We start from the raw sequence: 11,895 nt of genomic DNA, 5'->3' as shown, positions 1-11,895 counted from the left end.
TTTGGAGATTATGGAACCTGGAACCCAACACCAAGATCTGGAGGACCCTTTTCTGCCCCCGTTCCTCATGCGGAAAAATCATGTCGCACTTCTCTTCCCAATTCATTTCATTCTGATTTCCCCTTCCCCAACACTGCTTCATTGCCTTAGTGCAGTCATAGGGCACTCTTCTCATAATCCAACCAGCAATTTTCTTACAACTATTTTACCGAGTTTGCTAGGTATGTACTTGTACGATAAAGGGGCTTGTATGGATTAGTGATGCATTCCAGGAACTGCAATCCTCAAATATATTGCCCATGGTTTACACTATCACATTGCCTGTAAAAAGATTTTCCCCATAATTTTTCTTTAACAAATTGTATTGGGTACCATCCAAACAAGAAGCAACAAAGGTTTAATCTGGGATTCGATTCAGCCTATTCTATTATCAAGGCAAATTCTACACTATAAACAACATTATAATGAAAATCTCTATGCAACCTTTCTTGAAGTAAATCCCATATGTTCCGCATTAAAAAATATAGAATATTAGATATATCAAGACAAGAACATGAGAGAAAAAAAATTATCATCTCATTGCAAAGAAACAACCAAAAAACAAAATTTAAGACCAAAGTGTGTCCAGTAATATAAATAAATATGCATAAATATGAACCAAAAAGTGCATGACAAAAGAGTTCGACCGCTAACTACAGCCATAAGCAATTCTATTTGTTCATTTGTATTTTGTAGGTCATACATATATATATATATATATATTTTAATAACAAACCTAGGACATACTTTATGATTATGACATAAAACAACATATCAAAAATAAAAATATTAAATATTAAACTAAAAGAAGCGAAATCAGTTTGCTGCTCCCATGCCCATATTGGAAGGCAATAAAGGATGGGTAGACACATGGTGCCTCTGCTTATCAAAGATTGTAGTTGTGATCAAGTTGTTTCGTGCGTAGCATCAACCTCAAAAAAAGGAAGAACAAAAACCTGCTGCATGCATGATCACACTGCCTTGAGCGACTATCTGATGTCAAATTTTACCTATTTCAAAACAAATGAGCAATCAATTTTCCAATCAATTGATTATTAGAGCATTATCCAATCAAGCTTCACAAACACACCTTTAGATATTAAATAATCCAAAAGAATATTCATCCAAATTTCTTACTCATGATGCAATTTCAATTGAAAGAAAATTTGATGATCAAAATACTCACATCAGATGGACGGAAGACGGGCAAGAAATAGCGGCAGCCTTTTGAGCACGCTGCGCTTCACACCTATACAGCTCCTTCATTTCCTTTTTCGCTCTCCGAGCTTCACGTCGTCCCTCCTTCACTGCAGCCTGCATGCAGTACATGTCCTTATCAAATCACATTTAAGTGAACATAGATAAACAACATAAACCGAAGACAATATTTGAAATTTTGCAACCATCTGAAAACAAGCAAGAAGACTGTCCACAAACAATAAGGTGTACTACTATGTGGCACATGCACAAAAATATAACGAGAAATCTGGAGTAACAAGCAAATACCTTCCGTTCTCTCTTCTCCTCTTTTGATTCTTGGCCATGCTGCTTCCTCTTCTGCTGTTCAGTTTTTGGGGCACCTGAAGACTTCACTTTTTCCCTAGCTGCTTTCCCACTAAGAGGCAGATAGTCCACAGGCAGCTTCTCCTTTCCTCCAAGGGATATGACATGATTGGGTGCATTCAAGGCTCCAGAGAAGGTTTCAGCCAACTTTTTCTTTCTTGCTAACCCTGGAGCTATAATTTTCGCTGGATGGTTATCAAGGTTTGAATACGTAGAAACAATAGTCTCACAATCCCATTTTTCTGACTCATCACTACTTTCCTGCACAATGACTACCTCATCGTCTTCCCTTTCATTTTCATATTTTTCAGCATATTCCACGCAACGACGAATAACATCAGGTGCTGGAACTTTATAATTATCATCAATTTCCAATTCATCTTTTACATGGTCATTGAAGACAAGCTTGAGCTTATCCGCAAGACATTCATCTTCCTTCGCTATGTCACCATCATAACCATCCTCGCTATCAGTGCCATATTCTTGACATTCAAGCTGTAACAAACAAAGCAGCGTCAAATATGAAAGAATATTAATTTAGACCCCGCTACAAAAAAAGAAATGATCCATAAAAAAGAAAAAAGAAAAGAAAAAATAGTGTGGTTGACTTGCAATCCAAAATTCTAATTATATATAAAATTAAAAAAAAATTGCTTAAGCTTTGGAGTTGATTGTGAAAGACAAACATAAAACAGGAAGATTAACAAATTACTCAATGCATGAGAGATGCAATAATAAACATTAGAATCCATAGGAACTGGTAAACACTCATAAAATTTGCTTAAGCTTTGCAGTTGATTGTGAAAGACAAACATAAACCAGAAAGATGACTTAAGAGTAATAAATTACTCAATGCATGAGAGATGCAATAATAAACCTTAGAATCCACAGGAACTAGTAAATGCTCATATACAATGCTCTATCATAAGAGCTCAATTACAATGTCATCAAATTCAAATTTTCTGACTAAAATGAGTTCTAACAATGGGCAAATTGTACTGCCAGTATGTTTCTGATTTTACTCAAACTAAACCAACCATTAATTTTCACTAATTAGTTCCTTGAAACCAGTCAATGAAGGATCTCAAGTAGAATGCTTCCTTATAACGGATTTGAAAACAGTAGCTGTTTAGCCTCCTAGCAACAGTCCATAAAATTGAAAGCTTTCTAATTCATAAGCTATTTTCCCTCACTCATGATTCTTAAAATCTCAATATGTCAGAAAAAACAATAATGAGTTATGAGCCATGCAGAAAACATGTCTAGATGCATGAATTAATCAGAGATCACTTGGTTGCCTCGTAATGAAATCTTAACGATCAAATTAAAAATCCACTCAGAAATAAAAACATAAAATAAAAGTAACTCTGGATAAAGAGCATAACCAAATCAAATTGTTCATCCAGAAGTCGACGCATCCGTGGCTTCTCAGTCACACCTTCATATCTTACTTCCTCCAAAACACGATTTCCTTCTTGAACTGCAATATGCCCATTCCTCAAAGTAAGATACCCATCAGCAGCAGCATCAACCACTTCATCAACAACTTTATATTCCTCAGACAAATTCAACTTCTCATCAATGCCTAAACTTATTCCTTCTTCGGTACAATTCGCTTGTAAAACAAAATCCTCTTCCAAATCCTCAACATCAGAACCTAACGGTGACAAATAACTATCATCAAGCAACGCTGCCACTTCAGGATCAACTGCTCTCTGAACCTTAACATTAACTGTCTTCGATGCCACACTATAAATTGACTTCTCACTAGCCTCATTCTCATTTTTCACTTCCAAAATTTTAACTCTTGAAGCCTCATAAGCCTACAAAAAATGTAAATAGTTAAATAAATAACATTTGTCCCAATCGATAGCTAAATTTAACTGAAAAAAAAAAGTTCCAAAAATATCGAACCTTGATATCATGAGGGAGCTCATAGAGCTTGGACTTGGGGTTTTCATAAAAAGCAGACCCACCACTATTATTTTTAATTTCCCTTAAATGAGTTAAATAGTTATAGCCATCATCGGGAAACCCTAAATCCAGAATTTCTTTCCTTATACGCTCCGGCAGCGGAGCCGTTCCAGTGGGCGTACTAGTTCCTGCTTCATCATCATTGTCATCAGGTGCGTCAGCGAATATTGAATTGGAATCATCATAATTGTCATCTAAGGCGTTGACCGAGCAGGGATTGTTGTCGATCCGGACAAACACTCGGTCATTGCCTGGTATTGTTTCATCGAAGATGGGATCCGAGGAATCACGAGCAAGTATGTTAGAATCCTAGTCTTAGATCTGCATTATTTCCTTTTCCGTTAAGGTTTAGTTATTAAGTTATTATGTTATTAGGAATTATTATTTTCGTAGGATCTCTTTGGCTTATATATAAGGAACTGTTGCTACTTTAATAAAGAATAACAATTGCTTCTAAAACTCTCTTTTCCCCTCTGGCCACTTCTTCTCATTATTTTCATCAATTCGTCTCTTCTAAATTGTTATCTCAAAGCAGTAGCCTAACATCTGGTATCAAAGCAGTTTTTTTTCTTGGGCATAATGACTGTTAAAGAACTGGAAGAAAGGGTGGAGCAATTATCTCATCAATTCAATGAGAAGGTTGAGGTCTTATCCCAACAGTCCAACGACCTCCAAGAATTAATCTTAAGTCTCCGCGATCAATTCATCCGGTTTCAAGAAAATAGAAACAACAACCAACCGTTACAAAATAATAATCAACAACCCGAACCTGTAGGACGTATTGGAGGAGCACTTGTGCAACCCCGCCATATACGGCTGGATTTTCCGGTTTTCAGCGGGGAAAATCCGACAAGCTGGATCTTTCGCTGTGAACAGTATCAGCGATTGGCTGCCTTTCCTGAGACAGATGTGTTGTCCCTTGCTATCGGACACCTCGATGGAGATGCAGTACCTTGGTATCACTGGTTAGAGCAAACTATGGGTAATATGACTTGGGCCCAATTCAAACGAGCTCTAGTTACTCGATTTGGAACATTCGAAGACGGTGATGCAGTCGGGTCCATTACCAAACTACGACAGACTGGGATTGTTATTGAATATCAATGCCAATTCGAACGATTGGCTGATAGAACTCGGAATTTACCAGAATCATTTCTCATTAGTTGCTTCCTTTCGGGATTACGAGAGGATATTAAAATTGGAGTGCAGATGTTGAAACCTGCAAGTCTCCTACAAACTTTTGAGCTTGCAAGATTCCAAGAAGAATACGCGGCTGTTTCTAATCGAAGGATTCCACCTCGGCCTAGTATGAGCAGGCCATCACCACCACTCCTTAATTCATCTCCCACTATAACCAAAACTGGGGGGTCATCACAACCCTCTTTATTAGGCCCACCCCCTTCGGGATCCCCACCATTTCGACGTCTATCAGTTGCCAAACAAACTGAAAGACGAGCCAAAGGATTGTGTTTCAATTGTGATGAACAATTTAAACCTGGGCATCGTTGTAAAGCTCCTCAACTTTTATTGCTGGATGCAGATATTGACGATCAAGATGAACAAGCTGAGGCTTTCGAGGAATTCCCAGAAACAGTAGAAGTCTCTTTAAAGGCTCTCACTGGAGCAACCCCACAAAACACCATGCGACTGAAAGGGACTTTAAAAAAACATGGTGTCACTATATTAATAGACTCCGGTTCTACTCACAATTTTTTGAATCCCTCTTTGGCTAAGCAATGTGGGTGCCCTGTCACTACTACAACTCAGTTTCAAGTTACTGTAGCTGATGGTGGAGTGATCAGCAGCTCGGGAAAATGTTCTCACGTCTCAGTAAATATTCAAGGCTTCCAATTTCACTTGGATTTTTTCTTACTTCCAGTAAGTGGCTGTGACATTGTGTTGGGTGCTGAGTGGTTACGTTCATTGGGTGCTATATTGTGGGACTTCTCAAAGCTAACTATGCAGTTCACTTGGAAAGGCCAAACTGTTCAACTCATTGGATATGATTCCCTGCCACCGGCTTTAGCAAATCATGGTGAAATTAATAGGTTATTGCTTCAAGAAAAGCAAGGCATTTTTTTCCAGATCATGGCAATAACCACTTCAGTAGCTGATATATCAGCACCTTCAATTATTACTAAGGTCCTCGAGACATATTCTGGCATCTTTGCGGAAACCACCGAACTTCCTCCTGAACGCTTAATTGATCACCGTATTCCATTACTTCCTGGAAGCTCTCCTGTCAATGTACGACCTTATCGTTATCCTCATTTTCAGAAACAAGAAATTGACCGCTTGATTCGTGAGCTTTTGGATGCCGGGCTCATTCGGCATAGTGTTAGTCCTTATTCCTCTCCGGTTTTTTTAGTTAAAAAGAAAGATGGTTCTTGGCGTATGTGTATTGATTATCGTGCTCTTAACAAGGTAACCATCAAAGACCGTTATCCGATTCCGGTTGTTGACGAGCTATTAGATGAATTACATGGTGCATCAGTTTTCAGTAAGCTGGACCTTCGCTCGGGCTATCACCAGATTCGAGTTCATCCCTCCGATATAGCAAAAACAGCCTTTCGTACTCATGATGGCCACTACGAATTTCTTGTGATGCCTTTTGGCCTTTCAAATGCGCCAGCTACATTTCAGAACCTGATGAATGAGATTTTTCGACCATTCCTTCGCAAATTTGTTTTAGTTTTCTTTGATGATATCCTTATCTACAGCACTTCTGTACAGGAGCATACTCGACACCTCTCTGCTGTCCTTCAATGTTTGCAACAAAATCGACTTTATGTCAAGCTTACAAAATGTTCTTTTGCTCAGTCATCTGTTGAATATTTGGGTCATATTGTCTCTGCTACTGGAGTTGCTGTCAATCCTGAAAAGGTTCAGTGCATGCTTGAATGGCCTAAACCTACCACTATCAAAACTTTACGAGGCTTCCTTGGCTTGACGGGATACTACCGTAAATTTGTTGCTGGGTATGGAAAAATTGCTGCTCCCTTAACTGACATGCTTAAACAAGATTCTTTTACTTGGAGTCCTACTACTGAAGCAGCATTTGATGAGCTACGGCAAGCCATGGCTTCCACTCCCGTTTTAGCCTTGCCGAATTTCACCAAACCATTTTCTATAGAATGCGATGCTTCCAGCCGGGGAATCGGAGCAGTCCTCATGCAAGAGGGCCGTCCACTCGCTTATATTAGCAAAGCCTTATCTGGAAAAAACTTAGCCATGTCCACATATGACAAAGAAATGCTTGCTATTGTCTTTGCCGTGCAGAAATGGCGTCCGTATCTTATGGGATAGCATTTCAAAATTCTTACGGACCATCGCAGCCTTAAGTATTTCCATGATCAGCGCATTTCCTCTCCGGAACAGCAGCTATGGTTGTCTAAACTCTTAGGATTTGATTATGAAATTATTTATAGGAGGGGAGCTGAAAATTCAGTTGCGGATGCTTTGTCCCGTCGCTTTGAAGACTCTCATTTCCATGCCATTTCTTCCCCCATATTTTCTCATCTTACCGACATCAAGCAAGAGTACAAAGCCGACCCAGCCCTGTCACTTCTTATCGACCGTCTTCAGTCATCCCAATCTGTTCTTAATTATTCCTATGATGGCTCCATTTTACGATACAAGGGTCGGATTGTTCTTCCTTCTTCTTCTGTTAAGTGCCAGCACATTTTACACGAATTTCACGCCTCTCCAACTGGCGGTCATTCGGGATTCTTACGCACTTACAAAAGACTCAAAGCTAGTTTTTACTGGAAAGGGTTAAAAAGGGCTACTAAATTATTTGTTGCTGAATGTGATGTCTGTCAACGAAACAAGGCTGAAACTGTGCATCCTTCTGGGTTGCTTCAACCTTTGCCCATCCCTGATCAAATTTGGGAAGATATCTCCATGGATTTTATTGATGGTCTTCCAACTTCTAAGGGCAAAACATCTATTTTTGTTGTGGTAGATCGTTTGTCTAAGTACGTTCATTTTAGTGCCTTATCCCATCCTTATACAGCCGCTCTTGTCGCTAAAATTTTTGTGCGGGATGTTGCTAAATTGCACGGAATGCCTCGCACCATTGTCAGCGACCGTGATCCTATCTTTCTTAGTCAATTTTGGGAGGAATTCTTTCAATTACAAGGCAGTTCTTTATGCCGCAGCTCTGCTTATCATCCTCAAACAGATGGCCAAACCGAAGTCATTAATCGCTCCTTGGAAGGATATTTGAGGTGTTTTGCTGGTCACCAGCCTTCTACATGGACTAACTGGTTACCTTGGGCTGAATGGTGGTATAATACTACATTCCATTCTGCTATCCAACTGACTCCCTTTTGAAGCAGTCTATGGTCGGCCCCCCCCTCGAATCGAATCTTATTTGCCTGGCACAACTAATGTTCATGCTGTTGATTTGGCTCTCTGCGATAGGGATTTGATTTTACGTCTTCTTAAAGATAATTTGGAAGCTGCCCAGTCCCGAATGAAGTTTTTTGCTGACCAAAAACGTGCAGACCGAGTGTTTGCTGAAGGGGATTGGGTGTACCTTCGTCTTCAACCTTATCGGCAATCCACTTTGCATCCTAATGGTACTCATAAGTTATCTCCGCGTTATTATGGTCCTTTCCGGATTCTTTCTCGCATTGGCACTGTGGCTTACAAATTGGATCTTCCAGCTACAAGCAAGGTTCATCCTGTTTTTCATGTTTCATGCTTAAAGAGGAAACTTGGGGTTCATACACCATCACAACAGCTTCCTGATTCTCCTTATGTTGTTGCTTGGGAATGGCAGCCCTTGGCCATTTTGGATCGTGGAATTTTCAAACGCAACAATCGCCCTATTACTAAGCTCCTTGTTCAGTGGCAAGGTCAGTCTAAGGAAGAGGCTACTTGGGAGGAATGTTCTGAGTTTGCGGCCCGTTTTCCTTCTTTCCAGCTTGCAGACAAGCTGCCTTCTTAGGGGGAGGGGATGTTAGAATCCTAGTCTTAGATCTGCATTATTTCCTTTTCCGTTAAGGTTTAGTTATTAAGTTATTATGTTATTAGGAATTATTATTTTCGTAGGATCTCTTTGGCTTATATATAAGGAACTGTTGCTACTTTAATAAAGAATAAGAATTGCTTCTAAAACTCTCTTTTCCCCTCTGGCCACTTCTTCTCATTATTCTCATCAATTCGTCTCTTCTAAATTGCTATCTCAAAGCAGTAGCCTAACAAAGTAATTGGAAAGTAGCCGCTTTTTTCTTGTTGATAAATTTCTTCTTCTTGCCCATTTGTTTGAAAGATTGATGAAAGTTAGTGGAGAGTAAAGCAAGTGAGAGACTGAGAGTGACGAGACTTGAACGTGCACAGGCGGTGTTTCTCTATTAGTCTGTGTAAAAACAAAACAATTAATTCACTAAGGTAGCGTTTATTTTTTGGATTGGATTAAAAATTTTGAGGAGTGGAAATCTTACGATTGAAAGTGTGGAGTGAGAGTGAAAGTAGGTTGTTTACTTACACTAGAATAGAAGTATAGATTAGAGATCGAAATCTAATTTATGTGTTTACTTTGTCTTGGATTTGGAGTAAATAGTTTCAAATTATAATTTTATCTTTATTTAAAGAATTATAGTTTTTAATTATAAAACTAATTAAAAATATATTTAATGAATAATATTTATTTTATTATATTTGTAAATTTATTATAATTATTAATATTCTTAATTATGAACAATAAATTATTAATTTTAATACAAAATGAAACCTTATTTTATTTTATTTAATATAATTATATTAAATTTATTATTATATAAAATAATAATATAATATTATTTAGTACAAAATTAATATTTTCTTAGAATAAACTATTTATTATTATTATTATTAAATAAATATAATACTATTATTTTTAAAATAAATATAATAATATTATATTTATTAATTCTCTATTAATATAATAATATTATTTTAAAATAATTTTAACTTAGAATCAATGTAAATTATTATTTAGTTAAATATAATAATATTATTCAAATAAATATAATATTATTTATTTTATTTTATTAATTATAAAATATTAAATTGAATTAAAATTAAAAAAAAGGGTAGAAAAGGAAGAGGTGGGAGTGGGAATTCCAATGGGAGTCCCACTCCCACTCCCCACTCAAAAAATGGATGGGGTCCACGGAGTGGGATTCCCACTCCCTTCCTATTTAGAGGAAATAAACGCTGGAGTGGGAGGAATCCACACTCCTCACTCCCACTCCAGCAAGTAAACACAGCATAATATTCTGAAGGATAGAATCCTAAAAAGTACAACTAACAACCATACGGAGGTGAGAAATATAAATAAGGAACAAAACGTAATTGAAGCTCAGCCGTGTAATAGCTAATAGGGTCGCAAAATCCGGATCCGAATCTGGATTCGCATTCAGATATGTAAAAAGGATGCAAATTTGAATATTGGATATTCCGAATATTTAGATTTGTAAAAATTAAAATTTAATAATTTAATATATAATTTAAAAACTTAATAATTACCTAATAATATCAAATAAAATCCAACCATAATTCAACAATTAATAATCAACATAAATAGTATACATAATCTCATAAATCTACAAATAAAATTTAATTTTTAATTTTTATTTAATTTTTAATAATATTTTTAATTTAAAATAAAATTCAATAATTTACCTAATAGTATCAAATAAAATTCAATCATAATCCGACAATTAATAATTCAACATGAATAATATGCAACAACATCATAAATCTACAAATAAAATTTATTTTTTAATTTTTCATTTAATTTTTAATATATATTTTTAATTTAAAATAAAATTTATCCGGATTTGGTTTTCTAGATCCCAAAATTTCATATCCAGACCCAGGCCGAATCCAGATTTAATTACCATCCCTACATGTAAACTTATTTGTATATTAGCCTTGAATTTTTCACACCAAGAAATTCAAGCTCGTGCTTGTTAATCTAGCAATGGTGATGGCAATGGGGTGGGTTCAGGTGGCCATCACCAAAATTGCTCAATAAATTATTCTACAATTGGCCTAGACAATTGTCTCCATATACTATCGACCATTTATTTTCCACGAATGAAATATATAATCACCGATTGATAGGAGCATTTAGCCATATTATAATTATAAAATATAGACATTAAGTTAAATGACCTGGCTCCTTGCAATATGTGCCTCGGTAGCAGCAAATTAGAAGAGACAGAAGGAAGCGGCAGCGACAGCGACAACAGACTGGAGTTGGGGAGATGGCAGCCCTGTTCACTTCTCGTTATCGGCAGACAGCATCTATTGGCAAAGAAAAGATCGTGGTTATTAGCAGTAGGTGTGGGCATTTGGTTCGGTTCAATCTGAATCGAATTATATTATGATAATTTGGTTCAGTTTGATTCGAAGCAAAAAATTAAATGGTTCAAAAATTCTGAACCATTTGGTTTTTTATTTGATTCAGTTCAAAAACGAACCAAATGGTTCAAGAAAAAATTAAAATTAAAATTAAAAAATAGTTCAGAATTTATTTATTTTTTATTTCTATTTGTTAGTTAATACATGATATTATATATGTCATAGCATACACTTCATTTTATTGTTGAACTTTATTATTTTAATCTATTATTATTAGATTTTATTATGTTGTTTATCGTTTGCTAATTTATAGACTCAAGATTATTGTTGTATTAATAGTGTATTATTATATTTTTTATTGAATAATGAATATATAGGATAAAATCAAACCGAACCAAACTGAACTGAACCAAATTAATTTGGTTCGGTTCGGTTCGGTTCTATAATTTAGTTCTCATTTGGTTCATAAATTCATGAACCATTTGGTTTCAGTTTGGTTCGGTTCTAGGACTGAACCGAACCAAACTAAATAGTGTCCACCCCTAATTAGCAGGCGGCACTGCGACAATGAAGATTCGGCAGCAAAGGTCTTAAACTTGGTAAAGCCGTAGCAATTTTTAACTTAAGGTTAGTGCCTGTTTGGTATGACTTATTTAATGGTTATAAGCACTTATTTAATCTCATAAGCTCTTATCATAATTTTTGTTATTGTTTGATTGTTTTTCTAATAGACTTTTTGAAACTTAAATAAGTTTTTTGCCTCTACTAAAAAAAACTCAAATTTTGGGCTTTTGAGAGTAGAGGTTGAAAAACTATTCTTAAATGTTAAAATATCTAAAATATTCTCTACTTATTTAACAATCTTATTTTATTCTTTCATAACATAACTTTAAAAAGTTTGCCTATTAAAGTAATTTCATAAATTTTTAATAAAAACTCTTATTGACAGTCAAACAACTAAAA

At 36.0% G+C, this 11,895-nt stretch overlaps 1 protein-coding gene across 1 annotated transcript; it reads right to left on the bottom strand.

Moving 5' to 3' along the window:
- Nucleotides 1–618: 618 nt before the first annotated feature.
- Nucleotides 619–4,154, bottom strand: LOC107174506 (uncharacterized). The gene is made up of 7 exons (XM_052443756.1): nucleotides 4,121–4,154; nucleotides 3,997–4,001; nucleotides 3,517–3,885; nucleotides 2,988–3,425; nucleotides 1,546–2,097; nucleotides 1,226–1,353; nucleotides 619–1,049 (listed from the first exon to the last, which is right to left on the bottom strand). Exons 1-7 carry the CDS (start codon nucleotides 4,152–4,154, stop codon nucleotides 1,046–1,048), a joined length of 1,530 nt encoding a protein of 509 aa, XP_052299716.1. The 3' UTR covers nucleotides 619–1,045.
- Between the last annotated feature and the right edge of the window lie 7,741 nt (nucleotides 4,155–11,895).

The sequence above is a fragment of the Citrus sinensis genome, chromosome 6 (genome assembly GCF_022201045.2).
Source record: "Citrus sinensis cultivar Valencia sweet orange chromosome 6, DVS_A1.0, whole genome shotgun sequence".
Lineage (NCBI taxonomy): Eukaryota > Viridiplantae > Streptophyta > Magnoliopsida > Sapindales > Rutaceae > Citrus > Citrus sinensis.
The sequence above is the reverse complement of the archived record's forward strand: the minus strand, read 5'-3'. Positions and strand labels throughout refer to the sequence as shown.

What these genes read in the sequence shown, in the direction of transcription:
- LOC107174506 (XM_052443756.1), bottom strand. Translation starts at nt 4,154, where the DNA reads ATGCCCAAGAAAAAAAACTGCTTTGATACCAGAT. An exon ending in TGGATGAACAATTTGATTTG is followed by an intron (nt 2,098 to 2,987) that starts GTTATGCTCTTT and finishes TGTTTGTTACAG; the next exon opens with CTTGAATGTCAAGAATATGG. An exon ending in AGGAGAAGAGAGAACGGAAG is followed by an intron (nt 1,354 to 1,545) that starts GTATTTGCTTGT and finishes TACTGCATGCAG; the next exon opens with GCTGCAGTGAAGGAGGGACG.